The sequence below is a fragment of the Aethina tumida genome, chromosome 4 (assembly GCF_024364675.1).
Source record: "Aethina tumida isolate Nest 87 chromosome 4, icAetTumi1.1, whole genome shotgun sequence".
NCBI classification, from domain to species: Eukaryota; Metazoa; Arthropoda; class Insecta; order Coleoptera; family Nitidulidae; genus Aethina; species Aethina tumida.
In genome coordinates, this window is record NC_065438.1 from 3,620,508 (window position 1) to 3,637,455 (window position 16,948).

General features: G+C 32.1%; 3 protein-coding genes across 3 annotated transcripts; 1 reads left to right on the forward strand and 2 right to left on the reverse strand.

Annotated features, from left to right (window-relative positions):
• Window positions 1–3,822: 3,822 nt before the first annotated feature.
• LOC109605841 (tubulin alpha-1 chain-like) lies at window positions 3,823–6,072 on the reverse strand. Its single transcript, XM_049965977.1, has 2 exons — window positions 5,959–6,072; window positions 3,823–5,263 (listed from the first exon to the last, which is right to left on the reverse strand). Exons 1-2 carry the CDS (start codon window positions 5,959–5,961, stop codon window positions 3,917–3,919), a joined length of 1,350 nt encoding a protein of 449 aa, XP_049821934.1. The 5' UTR covers window positions 5,962–6,072; the 3' UTR covers window positions 3,823–3,916.
• Window positions 6,073–11,667: 5,595 nt separating this feature from the next.
• Window positions 11,668–13,667, forward strand: LOC109597220 (transport and Golgi organization protein 11). Its single transcript, XM_020012866.2, has 3 exons — window positions 11,668–11,737; window positions 11,845–12,078; window positions 12,948–13,667. The coding sequence occupies exons 2-3, from the start codon at window positions 11,865–11,867 to the stop codon at window positions 13,379–13,381; spliced, it is 648 nt and encodes a 215-aa protein (XP_019868425.1). The 5' UTR covers window positions 11,668–11,737; window positions 11,845–11,864; the 3' UTR covers window positions 13,382–13,667.
• A 330-nt stretch (window positions 13,668–13,997) lies between these two features.
• Window positions 13,998–16,636, reverse strand: LOC109605842 (ribonuclease H2 subunit B). Its single transcript, XM_020022438.2, has 4 exons — window positions 16,451–16,636; window positions 16,002–16,232; window positions 15,457–15,596; window positions 13,998–15,400 (listed from the first exon to the last, which is right to left on the reverse strand). Exons 1-4 carry the CDS (start codon window positions 16,533–16,535, stop codon window positions 14,909–14,911), a joined length of 948 nt encoding a protein of 315 aa, XP_019877997.2. The 5' UTR covers window positions 16,536–16,636; the 3' UTR covers window positions 13,998–14,908.
• Window positions 16,637–16,948: the final 312 nt, after the last annotated feature.

The following is a 16,948-nucleotide window of genomic DNA, read 5'->3' on the forward strand; positions in this document are numbered from 1 at the left end:
GTGTGTCATTTGTTTGAAAAAAATATTTTTTAAAAAGTTCCCAGAGACCCCACCGTCCCATTGTTCCAGTGGGGCTGGGCAGGTGTCAGTGTGATGAGAGATAAATTGTTTTAGACGGTGCTCTCGTTCCAGGAACCACCTCCATTTGTTCCACTCGTGCAGACAGTTCGGCGCTGCCAAATAAACGAAATTCAGAAAAACGGACTGGATCAATGGTCCGACGTTTGGTTCATTAATGGTTTCGCCAAAACTGGCCTGTTTTAACGGATAATGAACCAAAGTTTTGTGTTAGTCACCGTTATAAATTTGGTTTTGGTTTAATTATTTTACCTTTGATGACTTTCTTTACCATATTATCATTGACTAAAAGACAATTGTACAGGAAAAAATTGTCTGTCCTTTGAAATTTTGTTTTTTCTTTATTCTCATACAGCTTTGGGCCTTCTAGTTAATTAAATTCAAATTTTCCCCTTCACATTTGGAGCTCCAGTTCAGTTCGGACATGTGTCGGGTGTAGTTTTGGGTGACGGGACAACGCAGGCTGTTAATTCATGTTGATATAGGTAGAAAGTGATTCCGCCTCGAAATCAAAGGACCATTGTCATTGAAATCGGGGCGTCAGGTGAGTGTGACATCGGGGATCCACGCCCCCGATTTCATGACGCCACACAAACTCAACTGAATTTTTCCTGACAAACCATAAAACTATCGTGATCGATGTCGTGTTCATGATGACACATGTTATTGTCAATTGATCGATAGAAACTCCTCAAGTGCTCAAGTAAATAATTCCCCAATATGATTATGCGGAGTACGTCATAAAACAAAGAAACATATAAAACAGCACTGAGCCCCTAAAAATCTAAAAAGTGGGAAACCATCCCTCCACCAACACGGTGGTGAATCACGACACTCCGCGATTTATAAATTTCGCAGATTTCCCCCTTTTTTTCCCAGACACACACACACACAAAGAATGGCACGGAACACCCTCGCGGACGCGTCAGAATTATGACGGGTGGATTTTAATAAATCGAAAAGGCACAGACGCGCCATGTTTGTTTCTCGCGTGAGGCTACGCATTAAATAACACGAAACAAATTAAGCCGAACCAATTTTTCCATGTCATGCGTTGCCTATTCAAAGCCGATAAATAAAATGGCCGTATTTTAATTTAAAATAAATATTTTCGACAGACGTACACATATCTCTTGGTTGTTTCGTTTTATTTATGTTGGGCTCTATTTTTGTGGTTAACGCAACGGCGGGGCAATTAATGGACTGCTGCTGAATTAATCCATTTTTTTTTAACAGGACTAATGTACTATTCAAGACACAATTATTAATTATTATATTTTGTTCTCTTAGAAAAGTGAATTAATTGATTTAAATTAAAATTTACTTATTAATTGATATACATTTAATATTAAGGGCATTATTTAAAAAGTCATAAACACTTTAAACAGAATGTTTCAAAATTACAAAAATTATATTCCTTTAAAAATTCTTAAACAGGTTTTATAAGGTCAAAAATGTTGTGAAAATGACAAAAAATGGTTTTCCTGAAGTTTCCTGGAAGTTAAAAGTTTTAAATCATGAAATATAATTAAATTTTTTTTATATAAGAGATTTCTTACATAAAGTAATGTGAAAAACAAGAAAATCCAGCTGTTTGTAACAGTTGTGATTATTGTGGTTAAAAAACAAACAAAATTATTGTAGTAAATGTAGGTATGTTCAAATTAAACTTTTAATAAAAAACTATATTAAAAAAATAACAAATATTTAGAAAAATTGATTGTTTTATTCCAAATTTATTAACAATTATTTATCAAAATCAATTTTTTTGTTCTAAAATAATAAAAATTATCCAAATGAATATTAATATAAGTAAAATTTAAACATATTTTAATACAAAAATTATTGGAAATCTTAAAAAATTATCAAATATTTAGAAATATAAAAATATATATAGTAATATTTATTGGTTTACCTCAAATTAATTAACAATTATCTACCAAAAACATTTTTTCTGTTCAAAAATAATTAAAACTGTCTAAATTATTATGAAATTATTAAAGTAAATGTAGGAGTGTTAGTATAAGTAATATTTAAACAATTTTAATAAAAAAATCATTAAAAATATAATAAATATTTAACAAATTTTATGAACAAATAATGAAATATTTTAAAAAACATTCAAAAATTCTTTGTTTTGATATAAATTTATTAATAATTCATCATCAAAACAAGTTTCTCTTAAAAAGCATTAAGATTCTTTCAAAAATTTATTTAAAAAGTGTTAAATTTTGGTGCAAATTTATTAATAATAATATAATCTATAAACATAACAGCAAATGTAAAAAAGTTTATAGTATAATTTGTAAGAACATTGAACCAAACTCTTTAAGATCAAAAATCTTTAAAAATCTTAAAATATAATATTTTTTTTAGAAAAATCTTGTATTTTTGTAACAATTATTTATCAAAAATAATAAAAAGTTAAAAAAAATAAAGAAATAAGAACAATAAATTAATAAAAATATAAAAAATAATTTCCTTTGGTAGCTTATTAGTCTTTCTAATTATTCTTTTCTATAATATTATATTCTTTAATATTATCATCATTAGTTCTAGATAAAAACAAAAGGAAATATTATCTTTATACAGACAATTGTTGAATCACTGACCAGAAAAGACCACTTCATTTAAAAACAACAGGCACTCAACTTCAAAATTGGTATATGTATCAGTGCCTAATATTTCGGTGCAATTTATTACGACCCGTTGGCTCCGTATTCTTCTCCCGCTCATCAATCATCCGACCTGAGTAAATATTAAACTCGTTTTGTTTTCGCATAATTTATATTTCATGAGTCAAACATGAAATGTTAATACCTCGTCAACGTTTTTATGCTCCCATTTGATTTATTTTATGATCCGAACTCCTCTATTTCGGTTTTTGTGTTGGGCGTTATTTTTCGTTTTTTAATCATCGTAAAACTGTGTCGTAAATGTTCGTTTTTCTATTAGCTTTTCGTTAACAGGTAGAAATATTATTTCTTCGTCATTTGCATAGGAGGCATCAACTGATCAAATTGAACAGCCTCCCCCATAACCAAAACTGAGCCACAAATATATTATTAATAAGAATTAATTTAATAAACAATGTTTATAGGCAATAAAGATCTTTCTCAGAAGTCTTTTTTGGATAATGGATAAAATTGAAGAGTCAATATGGCCAATAAAATACCTGTTTACAAAAAGAGACCTGACACTAAAGGATCTATTAAAACTTACGAACCAATCCCGGTACCGATATAATTTACGGTCACCATACCGAGAAAACAAACCAGCTTTGTTATAAAATTATTCAAAATTATTCAAAACACCTAACAAAAAACACAGACACACACACACAGTGAAATATGAAAACCGTAAAAAATATGACAAACGCTTTTATACCTTTTGTTATAATATTTCTGAAATATATCAGGGTTTCGTGATCTCAGATAAGGGCACGATGGACCCGAATAAAGGCCGAGACGGGTTCCATCATTTGATTTCAGTTGACCAAGGTCTCCGCCTCATCGTTTCCACCACGTGTCCATCCAAACAAGATCACGAGAATCAGTGTAATCAGGTTAAACGTGCTCCAGTTTATCTTTTGCCAAAATCTTGTACCTGAGGTGATTAGATGTCTTTCTATCTGGTGACTGTTTATCTCTTGAAAGATCTGTTTGAAGTGAAGGTTTTTGTTTATGGCTAATTGGAAATAAATGGTCAACTAACTTTTGAGTTTTCTGTGTAATTAAAACACAATTTATTCATAAAACTTGTTTTATTATACAATAAATTGAAACATTAACACATTTGTAGAATAATAATATAAATACATATAACAATAAAAGTTCCCTTAATACTCATCGACATCATCCTCTACCACATCATTGGAGTCCATGCTTACTTCCTCATAATCTCTTTCAAGGGCAGCCAAATCTTCTCTGGCCTCACAAAACTCTCCCTCCTCCATGCCTTCACCTACGTACCAGTGGACGAAAGCCCTTTTTCCGTACATAAGATCAAACTTCCTGTTGAGCCTTGTCCAGGCTTCTGCGATGGCTGTGGTGTTCGACAACATAGAAACAGCCCTTTGAACCCTAGCCAGGTCGCCTCCCGGCACCACAGTAGGTGCCTGATAGTTGATCCCAACCTTAAACCCAGTCGGACACCAATCCACGAAATGAATGGACTTCTTAGTTTTAATATTGGCTATCGCCTGATTGACATCCTTAGGCACCACGTCGCCCCGGTACAGCAAACAACACGCCATATACTTGCCCTTCTTCAGGTCGCACTTAACCATCTGGTTCTCCTGTTCGAAACACGAGTTGGTGAGCTCAGCGACTGAAAGTTGCTCGTGGAAGGCCTTCTCCGCACTTATAACCGGGGCGTAGGTCACCAAGGGGAAGTGGATCCTCGGGTAGGGCACCAGGTTAGTTTGGAACTCCGTAATGTCCACATTGAGGGCTCCGTCGAACCTCAGGGAGGCCGTGATCGACGACACAATCTGGCCGATCAACCTGTTCAGGTTGGTGTAGGAGGGACGTTCGATGGCCAACTTGCGGTTGCAGATTTCGTAAATGGCTTCGTTGTCCACCATGAAGGAACAGTCTGAGTGCTCCAAAGTGGTGTGCGTGCACAGCACGGAGTTGTACGGCTCAACGACGGCGGTGGAGATCTGCGGGGCGGGATAAACCGCAAACTCCAACTTAGATTTCTTTCCGTAGTCGACTGTGAGGCGCTCCATCAGCAGGGAAGTGAAGCCGGAACCGGTTCCGCCTCCGAAGGAGTGGAAGATGAGGAATCCTTGCAGTCCTTCGCAGTTGTCCGTCAGTTTCCTCAGACGGTCCATGACTAAGTCGATGGATTCCTTGCCTACTGTGTAGTGTCCTCTGGCGTAGTTGTTGGCAGCGTCCTCCTTCCCGCTGATGACTTGTTCTGGATGGAATAGTTGACGGTATGCTCCAGTTCTCAGTTCGTCTATGACGGATGGTTCCAAGTCCACGAACACCGATCTGGGCACGTATTTTCCGGAGCCTGTTTCGCTGAAGAATGTGTTGAAGCTTTGGTCTACATTTTTTCCGGGATTGCTGACCATTTCACCGTCTGGTTGGATGCCGTGTTCCAGACAGTATAGCTCCCAACAGGCGTTGCCCATTTGGACACCGGCTTGGCCGACATGGACTGATATACATTCACGCTGAAAAATCATCCAAAAATCTCATTATCTAGATTATCAAACACATTTGATGAGCTGGCCCAAACTCCTGAAAAGTATCTTGAATCTAATGAATTCACTTTTTTCATGTTGCCATTGTTTCAAAGATGGTTTATCACCAGAAAATTTTAGAAGAATGTTCAAAATTTATCTGAGTAGAAGAAATTTTAATAAATCTACAATAGTTAAACAAAATCTTAACCATTCATTAACATCAACATTTTTTTGGTTCTATCTTAAAATGTCTGACAACTTATTTAGTAAAAATATCCTAACCCAACTTTTAATAGATGACTGAGCTTGTACTAAATTCATTGCTGTATTAAGTTGTAAAAAATTTTTTTTTGTTAGTACATGATTCTTTGCATATCATTGAAAATTTTTGATTAACTTTTGGGTGCAAATATTATACCGTGAAACGCAAAAATCAATTCTTAATTATAATGAATAATTAATTTTCATGTTAATATTTATATTTTATGTCTCCATTAATTAATTAATTTGTTATTAATTACTATAATATTTAAGTTAATGGTTATTTTAATTATAATCAGTTAAGCACAAATTATATAAATTTGCTTAGTCATAATAAAAAAATCATTTGTTATCTGGTTACTTCACTTTTCAAAAAACATAATGCAGACAATAAGGTGTAAGTAAGGAAGTATTTTACTCACCATTTTTATTTATATTTTGTAAAACGAACTGGAAAACTGGGCACACACTTTTATTGTTCAGGACTTCAGGACGAGGACTGGATTGAAACCCACAAAATTTGCAACGTATATCTGAAAAAAGGAATATAAAACCTGAGGTTTTTATCAAATTAAATTATAGTCTAGGAAATAAAATTATAATATACTTACAATCATTAACAAAAAATATGGATTAATCTTAATACTATTTAAAATTGACAGTTATTCGTTTTCAGGCTTAAAACAAGTGAAGAACTTAAAAGAACATAAATACTACAAAATTAATGATGAAACGAAAATTTAACTTGAATTATAGTTAAAGGAATAAATTCTTAGTAAATTTACAAACATTAACAAGGAATATGGATCAATTTTAGTACTGTACAAAATTGTCAGTTATTTGTTTTCCGTCTTAAAACAAGTAAAAAACTTAAAGGAATATAAATACTACAAAATTAATGATGAAAAGATAGAATAGAACTATTCATGAACTAAAATAAATAAGGCTAATTAATTTAAAAAGCTTTTTATAATAATTTAAAACATCCATTGTGATTATATGTTTTTTAGGTTTCTTAAAATGGTATTGAGATTATAAACGGACGAATATCTCAAATACATACAATAACTGGACTTTAATAAATGTTATTAGTTTTTTATACTTTTATAAATATTTCATGGAGAATGTAAGCAGAAACATAAATTGCCTGAGATGATTGGCAATTTATTGTGCAGAGGTTTTTTATTTCAGGGAACCTATTAATACAGTATAAAACATGATATAAATAGAAAATGTCAATGATTCATTCCTGTAGAAAGTTCTTTGTGTAAAGTTAATTATTAAAAGCTCAGCGCAGTTGTAGTTAACTTTGATTTTCTCCACATCAAATGTTCTCTTGTATTTAATTAACTAAGAATTGCATCACAAGGGACGACGTTAGATAATTACGAACAAAGAAAATATTTAAATATTCCCCAAGAATATTTTCATCATCGGATGCGGAAGTCGAAAGTCTACAGTGTAGTTAACCCAATTAAGTCGGGCTTAATTGTTGGAAAAAGGGCAGCACGGCGCCCGTTCGTGTTTTAATGTGCCGTTAGCGGTTTTAATGAAATGTTCCCCGGGCGGCGATATGTTTTAATAAGCGCCCGCCCCCGGCGGGACAAAAACCCGAAATCACACCGCCGCGACAGACGGCAACCCTTCGTATCGAAAGTAAATCTTGTAAAAGTTAAATCTAATTTATATGGGAACGTTGCCGCGACTAGCACTGACACCGATTACGCGATGTGGGGCGGTTCGATTGAATTGCGACAGAATTAATAACGCGAATAATGTCGCATTAATCTTGGAACGCTCGAGCCTGCCTGGGAATTGGAATCGTTGGTATGTTCGCAATGAAAAGGTCAGGTTATTTACTAACTTGCTCAGCGGGTCAATTAAACATGTTACTGTACTTTTCAGCAAATCATAGTAATGATACAAAAATACTTTCAAAGGCACAACCTCAACAAATGTGCAAAATTATAATTATAATAATAATTAATGATAACTTAAAGTGTTCAATAAACTTAACCATTTGTTTAGTTTAATTATTCATATTGAAACATTTAATAGAAGAATCAAATGTTTATTTAATTATTAATTATTTATTATAATGTACTCACAAAAGTATGTACACAGATTTGATCATTAAAAATTCCTTTCAAAATTAAAGTTGCCCTAATTATGTCCAACTCAATTCAGAAAATATACGTAATATTTTATAGAATAAGAAAATAGTTGTTTTTATAATGTTGTACAAAACAACAACAGTAAATTAACATTATTTTAACAGTTCACATTAAATAAAAGAATTATAACTAAAATATTTAATATTTTAAAAAGTTGCTATAATAATGTCCACTACTATAATTAATTGAGGCATAAATAATGATTAAACTCCTAATGTAAATATTTCTGGCTAGTCTCTTTAATTAATAAAAATAAAATATGTTTTAGTTTTATTTTTTTGCTAGAAATTAATAATTGTTTTGTATTAATGACAATTTTTGAAATAATCATTTAACTTAAGGTTTTCAATACTATAGAAATTTTGGTATACTTAATTAAAAATCAATATGCAGGATATTTGCTTATTGGTGTATAATTTTATTTATTATTTTAACAGTACTAAAAATCTCTTTCAAAATTAAATTTGCTATATTTATGTCCAACTCAATTCAGAGAAATATATGTAACATTTTATAGAATAAGAGTACAGTAGTTTTTATAATACTGTACAAAACAACAACAGTTAATTAACATTATTTTAACAGTTCACAATAAATAAAAGAATTATGGCTAAAATATTTATATTTTAAAAAGATGCTATAATAATGCCCACTACTGTAATTAATTGGGGATATAAATAATGATTAAAGTTCTAATGTAAATATTTCTGGCTGGTTTCTTTAATTAATAAATATATAATATGTTTTAGTATTATTTTTTTACTAGAAATTAATAATTGTTTTGTAATAATAACAATTTTTGAAATAATCATTTAACTTAAGATTTTCAATACTACAGAAATTTTGGTATACCTAATTAAAAATCAATATGCAACATATTTGCTTATTAGTGTATAATTTTATTTATTATTTTAACAGTATTAAAAATCTCTTTCAAAATTAAATTTGCTATATTTATGTCCAACTCAATTCAGAGAAATATATGTAACATTTTGTAGAATAAGAATATAATAGTTATTATAATACTGTATAAAATAACAACAGTAAATTTACATTATTTTAACAGTTCACATTAAATAAAAGAATTATGACTAAAATATTTAATATTTTAAAAAGTTCCTATAATAATGTCCACTACTGTAATTAATTTGGGTATAAATTTTGATTAAACTTCTATTGTAAATATTTCTGGCTGTTTTTTTTTTTTTAATTAATAAATATAAAATATGTTTTAGTATTATTTTTTTGCTAGAAATTAATAATTGTTTTGTAATAACGACAATTTTTAAAATTATCATTTAACTTAAGGTTTTCAATGTTTTAGAAATTTTGGTATACGTGATTAAAAATCAATATACAGCATATTTGCTTATTTGTTTATAATTTTATTTATTATTTTAACAGTATTAAAAATCTCTTTCAAAGTTAAAGTTGCTATATTTATGTCCAACTCAATTCAGAGAAATATATGTAACATTTTATAGAATAAGAATGTAGTAGTTATTGTAATACTGTACAAAACCACAACAGTAAATTAACATTATTTTAACAGTTCACATTAAATAAAAAAATTATAAAGTTACTATAATATTGGCCACTACTGTACATATATCCAGAGTAACATCATCAAATATGTAAAACTATAATTAATTTAATTAAAATGTATTATTATCTAATTAAAGCTTTTATATAGATTATTAAGATAATCATTTTATAAATAAATTTACTCAAATCTAATAATATTAATAAGGTATGTAATATAATATTTGAAATTGCACCACCGTTATAATGTTAATAAAGAATAATCATCGAAGAATTCTTAGCACAACCAACATACTTCGCTGATTGCAATTACCATCCTAATTGAATTAACAATCGCAAAAACCACCCGTCCCCTAATTACCGCAAATTTATTAAATAACGCCGCGATGAATGTCTCGGCCCCGATTGCCGACATGAAAGGTTAAAAACCGATTAGGGCCCCGTCAATTAATAATTAATAATTCACCGGAATCTGCGCATAAAAAAGTCCGTGTAATTGGTACGGGGAAAAGCGGCGCTACCGTTCGTTAAGATTCCGCCGTGCGAAACTCATTAAAACAATCAGCCCCGTTTGATGCCCCACAATTAAAACAATACATCACCGCTGCTCCAACGGGAGGGCCGCATTAATATCGCAGATATTCCGATTTTCGTTGTGTTGCCGGCTTCTTAATTTGTTCTAATTGTGTTAATTTTAATTTATGGCGGGCCACCGGCTACGCTGTTACCGCAAAAGAACTGCCGGATTTTTGGTACTAAATGGGCAGCTTTTAAGCGGTACATTGTTTTCAGTTTTCGACGCAACACAGAAAACATCAGCTCCCGTTAAACTCGATCCAAGTAAACAACTCGCAGAGTAAAAGCACTCGATGGGTTCCCAAGGGCGCAGCGCCGCAGGAGGCGGCAGAATTACAGGCAAATGTCCACCGTTCAATTTACTCATAAGTGAATTGTCATTTGTTTTATCGGCGCCAATATAAAAACGTCGGACGACGACCAATAAAGGGCGAGGAAAACGCGTCACGGTGAAAAATTGTGGCCGTTTTAAAAGTGGAGCGCGTGCAATAAATATCGGTTTGTTTAATGGCTACTCATAAATTTCATTAAAAGTAAATTTCATTGTGCTCACGAACGTAATTTGTTCATTGCACTCAATCTGACGTGGCCAGCAAAAGAAACAATACAATGTTGATGGAAGGGAAATTAAATTGGAACTTGTTCTAAAGTATATTGGTTGGAAAGAAGAATAATTTAGGAACATATAATGTTAACTTTTACTTAAACAAGTTGTTAAACTTCTTAAGTAATTTTCAATATAAATAAGACAGTGGTAAACTTCTTAAGCAACATCACATACAGTTGAGACAGTTGCGACACTGTATAAGTATTTTATTGTACAATTAAGACAGATTTGGACTTCCAAAATTGTAATGTAAATCAATTGGAATTGTTGTTAAACTTCTTAAGTAATTGTCAATATAACCCAAACAGTGGAAAATTTCTAAAGCAACTCCCTACATAAAGTGAGACGGTTGCGACGAAGTATAAGCACTTTTTTATTCCATTAAGACACATTTGAACTTCCAAAATTGTTATGTAACCAATTGGAATTGTTCCTAAACTTCTTAAGTAATTTTCAATATAATCCAGACAATGGAAAACTTCTTAAACAACACCATATACAACTGAAACGGTTGCCACACTGTATAAGCATATAATAAAGACACATTTGAGCTTCCAAAATTGTTATGCAGCTAATTGGAATTGTTCTTAAACTTATTATACTAATTTTTAATATAACTAATACAGTAGCAAACTTCTTATATACAATTTAGACGGTTGCGACACTGTATAAATTTTTTTTTATACAATTAAGACAGATTTTAACTTTCAAAATTGTTATTAAAGAATCCATCCAAATTTATAACACTTTAATTAAAAATTATTAATTAAAAATATTAATAAAAATATATATTTAATAAAATAATAATTAATATTTATAATTAGTTAAGTAGAAGTAGAAATAGAAGTAGAATTGTTGTAAACTAAATTGCTGTGATTCATCCCTAAATGCCCTCACGGTATAATTTAAAAAATAAATTGAAACCAATTTTATTTATGAACGATTATCTGGGCAAATAATGCGACAAATCAGCATTTCTCTAATCTGACTTTGATTGAACGTCACCATAAGAATTAAATTACTTTAGTTCTACCATTTGACAAGATTACAACCCCTTATGGTTTTAAATAGGGTGCGGAACACAACAATATAATTAATCATTGGATTTGTAGCCACCCCTAAACGGTATAATTGTGCGTCTATAGTTATGCAACCACGTACTCTTCGTCGTAACCTGGGTTGCCTAAATTTGTTATATAAGGTTTAGTAACGTTAAATTATTACTGTTGGTACTGGAACGTCAAAAAGTTCAAAATGTCCCACAGATAAAAGATTGACGTTTGTATTAATTTATAACACAAGGTAGGTGCCAAAAATAAATAGATAACAGACGTACGACGAACTTGACCTGACCCAACGCGAGACCGTCACGTTTTTTCTCTGACACGCACCGAATCGGCGTTTTTCAGGTACGACGAGCAACTGAAAAATGTCCGCAAACACTAGTCCATCGCATTACACCGAAGATGCGTTCGTTACGGATGCCAATTTCAAAGTGGAGATCAACCAGAAGATGAAAGTGCCCGACAAGATCAGCTTCAACGCGAACATGAACGGCATGAACCAGAATTCGTGGGTGAGGGATGATATCAACATGATGGTGCCCGAGAGGATATTAGTGGCTGGACACGACCAACACGTTGGTAAGTTGTGTTGATAAACGATTCTTAAAAGTCACAAACTTTTTACGTTAATTCAACTGAATTGTAATTAGCCATGAGTTTGATTTTTTTACTTTTAAACAAGTTACAGTTTTTATATTTGCTGTAAGTTAATTCATTATAGTTAAGTTGTATCAAAGGGCATAAGTTAAACTTAGCTGTACTGGTTTATAGCAATTTTAATATAAGCTTCTTAATTGAGTCTATAATCTGAGGATTCAATAATAATCTAATTGTGTAATTGTGGTGTACATATCTGTGACTCAATTTCATAATAAATGCATTTATTTTTCACTTATAATGCTTAAGTTGTTTTTAAAATTAATGACACATTTTCATAATATTATTTACTATTTTTAGAAAGTTGTCACTCTACTTTTTCTTGTTATTTTCAATCCATTTAATAAGTTTAAGTGTATTGAAACAGTCTCAAATTATCATCTTTCTTTTTAATAGCTGTAGTAGCACATACTTTCATAAAGTTAATTATTTCTATTGTTACCAAGAGAAATGTGAAAGGAATCTTATTATGATAAAATACAATTTTTTAAGATAATGAATATTTTTTCTTTGAGAATTACATGATGATTATTTGCCTAAATATCTAATGTATTACCACAATAAAAATATACTTATCTAAAATATTGCGACATAATTTACTCTTTTAATGATAATGCGTAATTCTTTCTAAATTATAAAATTTTTAATTATCCTCACAAAAAATCATTTCAAATGTCATTGTGACAATGTTTGCTGTATACCCTGAGATTTTCTCCTCACTTTTCTCAAAATGTGTTAATTAATTTCGACCACACAGTCAGTGTTATATTTATAAACGTCTCATTTTTCAGGCACAAGAGCACCCCCACGAGAAATAGCATTTGACAATTCCCTAATCCAATCGGACCCGTACCCCACAGACCTGCCGCGAGTGGCAACACCCCCCAGAAATCTAACACTTGACAAATACCCCTTCCCCTTGATACAAGACTTCGAGGACGAAGAAAAAGAAATCGACCAAATCCCCGTAATCAAACCAAAGGCTAGGTTCAACTTAAACGATTCGAGTTTTCGAGAGTCGACGCCCCCCATTGGTGCGAGTGGCGAGGGTTTGACGCCGGCGGAGGAGGTCCTGCATTTGAGGAGGCAAATGGCTAAGTTGAACAGGCGAGTTATGGCTTTGGAGTTGGAGAACTTGAACAGGATGCAGAAGGAGAAGATTGTGGTTGGATTAGGAGTGGCTTATTTCTTATTGAAGGTCATAATTTGGATGAACAAAGACTAGATTTTTAAATGATGACTTGTATGTATCACTGTTGAAAACACAGTGACGTGCTGAGGTTCATTCGGATCAACTGGGCGGTTTTTAGTATTGTAACTAACATTGTTTATATGTTTAGTTGTTTTCAAGTTGACAGTAGTTGTAATTTTAAAGTCGGTTACACAAATTTATCTATCATTAAGTCGGAATTGTTTTTCGCATCCTTCGAACTGATCTATATATATATACATAATTTTATTTGTAACTTAGTAAACCCATGATTAAATATATTGTTTCCCTTTAAATAATATTTGGTGTCACTAATGTCTATAACCTTTTTAAAATCCTTATATCTAAACGTGAAAATTAAATTTTATACTTTGAGCAATAACAGATATATTTAAATTTATAGTTTAGACTTAAAAAAGTCAATTATTATAATTTATCATTAAGAATTAATAAAATTTCAAGATGAAAGTAAATATTAAAATTGCATACTGTTGTTTTGACTTATTAAAATAGTATATTGCATTTAAATTAAACACCTATAAATATAAAATGAAGTCACCAAACCAAAATAGCTGAATTAAATCAATAATTGGCACATGCTGGGTATGGACGAATAAAAATATGCGTCGTATTTGTATTTTCAGTGTATATTTTGAATACATATATCACATACACATAACGACGAAAATATTAACAATAAAAATCCTAATCTAAGTCACAATATATAAGTGAAAATATTACATAATAAAAAAATAAAATGTTTTACATGGTATTCTACTTATTGAACATTATTTTGAATGTCGCTTCATTCTAGTCTAATGTAAACATTGCTTCGTTTTTATTTTTTACTTGATACACTCAGTTTAACATTTACTAATACTTCTAGTCAGATTCAGTCATCATTTTGACCATTATAGGAACAAATTTCTCTTGGAGTATTAATTAATGGAGCAATTTTAAGTTTTAATTGAAGGTTTATGAGAGTAATTTAGAGAAATTTCTTAAACTGAACGTAATATCGGATTTTATTTAACTAAAACAACCGTGAGAACACATTAGGAAGTACTAATATAGAGGAACAGTCTCTATGTTTTTTGTATAAAATTCTCTCGTAAACGAACAATTATCTGGTGTTTAATTTGCACAGCAAATCAACAATTTTAACGTACAACAACAACAAAAATTCGACAAATAAACCAATAAAGAAAATAAACAAAACTAGACATACATGAGATCAACAGAACCCAGTATTAAATAGTTTTCGCCTTTTGGAGATGTTCAGATTCAACTCCAGGCCAAATAGAGAAAATTACACTAAAAAGGCCGTTTATATACATTTTGTCTAATACGCATTTTGCCATAAAGCGTTTTCATTGACGGAAAAATCACGGCGATCGGCTCTCGTTTTGTTAACAAAATAAATCTATCCAACCTCACTCATATTGACTTTGAAAAATGAACAATCGAACGTTTTTTTGGAAGTTTGGAAATGATAAAAATTGACCTAGATGATGGATGAATCGGGGAAATGTGAAAGTACTTTTAGGTCTTCTTGAAAAACGAACTTATCGTCTTGCAACCGGTCGCCGCCTTAGCCCTGGCCTTGTCTTTCGCACTAAGTCCCGGCGCTTTGGGCGTCTTCGGCTCCGGCTTGCTCAGATCCAGCACGTTCGACGAACTGCTCTTGTTCTCCTCCTCGTTGCGGGGCTTCTTGGCGTCCTGCTGCTGCGGCGTCAGCTGAGCGCTTTTCCGTTTAAGGGACGTTTGTGACGTGTCCTCCGGCAGGTTTAAGTATTTGAGCAGTTTCTGGCTGAGGTCCTCCATCAAGTACTCGGAGACGATGCCGTGGGCGTACCTCAGGTACGCGTCGGCGTCCGGGTTGGAGGTTTTCACGAAGGTGGCGGACACTGCGCCGCCTCCTGTCACCTGTATGTTCTTGGCTTTGAGGATCTCCGCCAGTTTTTCTGTTTTCTTTTTGAGCCAGGACAGGGTCTTCTCTTCATTGTACTTGAAGGCGTTGAGTTCTTCATCACCCTATGATAAAACACTTTGTCAGGTTCTGTAAAATTAATATATAGTGAGTTCTTTACCTTTCTGTCAGCAATCAGGTTTAAGTATTTGAGGCCGCTTGATTTTAACAGTCTCTCTGTTTCTGGAAATTCTTCATCCCTTAACAACTGGTCTAAAGGTATGACTTGGCTACTACAATATTTTTTTAAATATGGAAGTACTGGAAGAAAACATAGCTTTTATCAGAAAACAGTCAATCCAATTTGATTCAAAATTAACCCAATAATTAAATATTTTTGTTGATAAATCAGCTGAATTTGTTGACTAGAGTAGTTTTATGCAAATTGTGAGTATAATAATCAAAGAATACATTTAAAACATCCATTTTATACCAAAAATTTAATAATTTTTCTGAAAAAATGGGATATTTTTATGAAATTTATGACAAATAAATTTTATAAACATACTGGTTTAAAATATTTGAATGTTTACTAAAATATAACAGTAATAATTTGATTAATATAAAGTAAAAACATGTGTTTACTTTGGCTAACACATTTAGAAGTCATGACAAATATTTAATAATTAAAAAAACAAAATGTGTAGATACTTTTGAGTGAATTACCTAAAAATATTGGGTCTATGGGTGAAGACAGGTGCATTTTGCCATCGTTTTTCACCGTATCATCTATGAACCAGCCACGTTTTCCCTCATTGAAGGAGAGGATTTCCTGAACGGAATTATTAGCCGCTGAAAACAGGAAAACCGCCGACTCTCCAGTATTAGGATGTCTCAGTGTCACTATATCCGGAGTCCCGCTGCCAGTGTACTGCTCAGACAATTCCAAAGCCTCACCTGTAAACCATGCCCAGTAACAAAATGTAAACAACAAATTCGTAATATTTTTTTTATCGAAATCTGAATGAAAAACGGTCAAGTATCGACCGAAATAATCGGAAATATGGCCACTCGAATGATTAATGTTTCCGTTCATCAATAAAAATAAAAAACAAAACGGAAAAAGCGCACACAAAGAAAACAAAACAAAAATCGGCCGGATTCGATTTTCGTACCTTTTATCACAAACACCCACGAATTGGCGGGCTGCTGTAAATTCGACTTGATGCATTTTTTCGGGGCAGCCTTGACGCGAGGCATTTTGTCCGCTTATTGCCGAAATAAACCGTCCGCACCGCTTAATTTACGATTATTTTTATGAGACTTCAGCCATCACAGACGCCCGGTTAAATTTTACACCAGAAATGACAGATCTGCATAAATTAAATGGATAGGTTGGTATTGCTCTTTATCATTTTCATAATAACACAGTCGGACAAATCGGTTATTAATATCTTGGCCATAAAACTCATATTGCCCAATCGAATGGTCCACTCTAAAAAGGACGATTCAAATGCGCACAAATATGCGCGATTGATTTATCCGTCAAATCAAGTAAAATTCAGATTCGCGTTTCCAATAGGAATATTCGTCTTCATTAATAATGACTGTTTATTCATATAAATTTACAGATATAATTATTAAAACTACAAATTTAACTATAGGAAAAACAA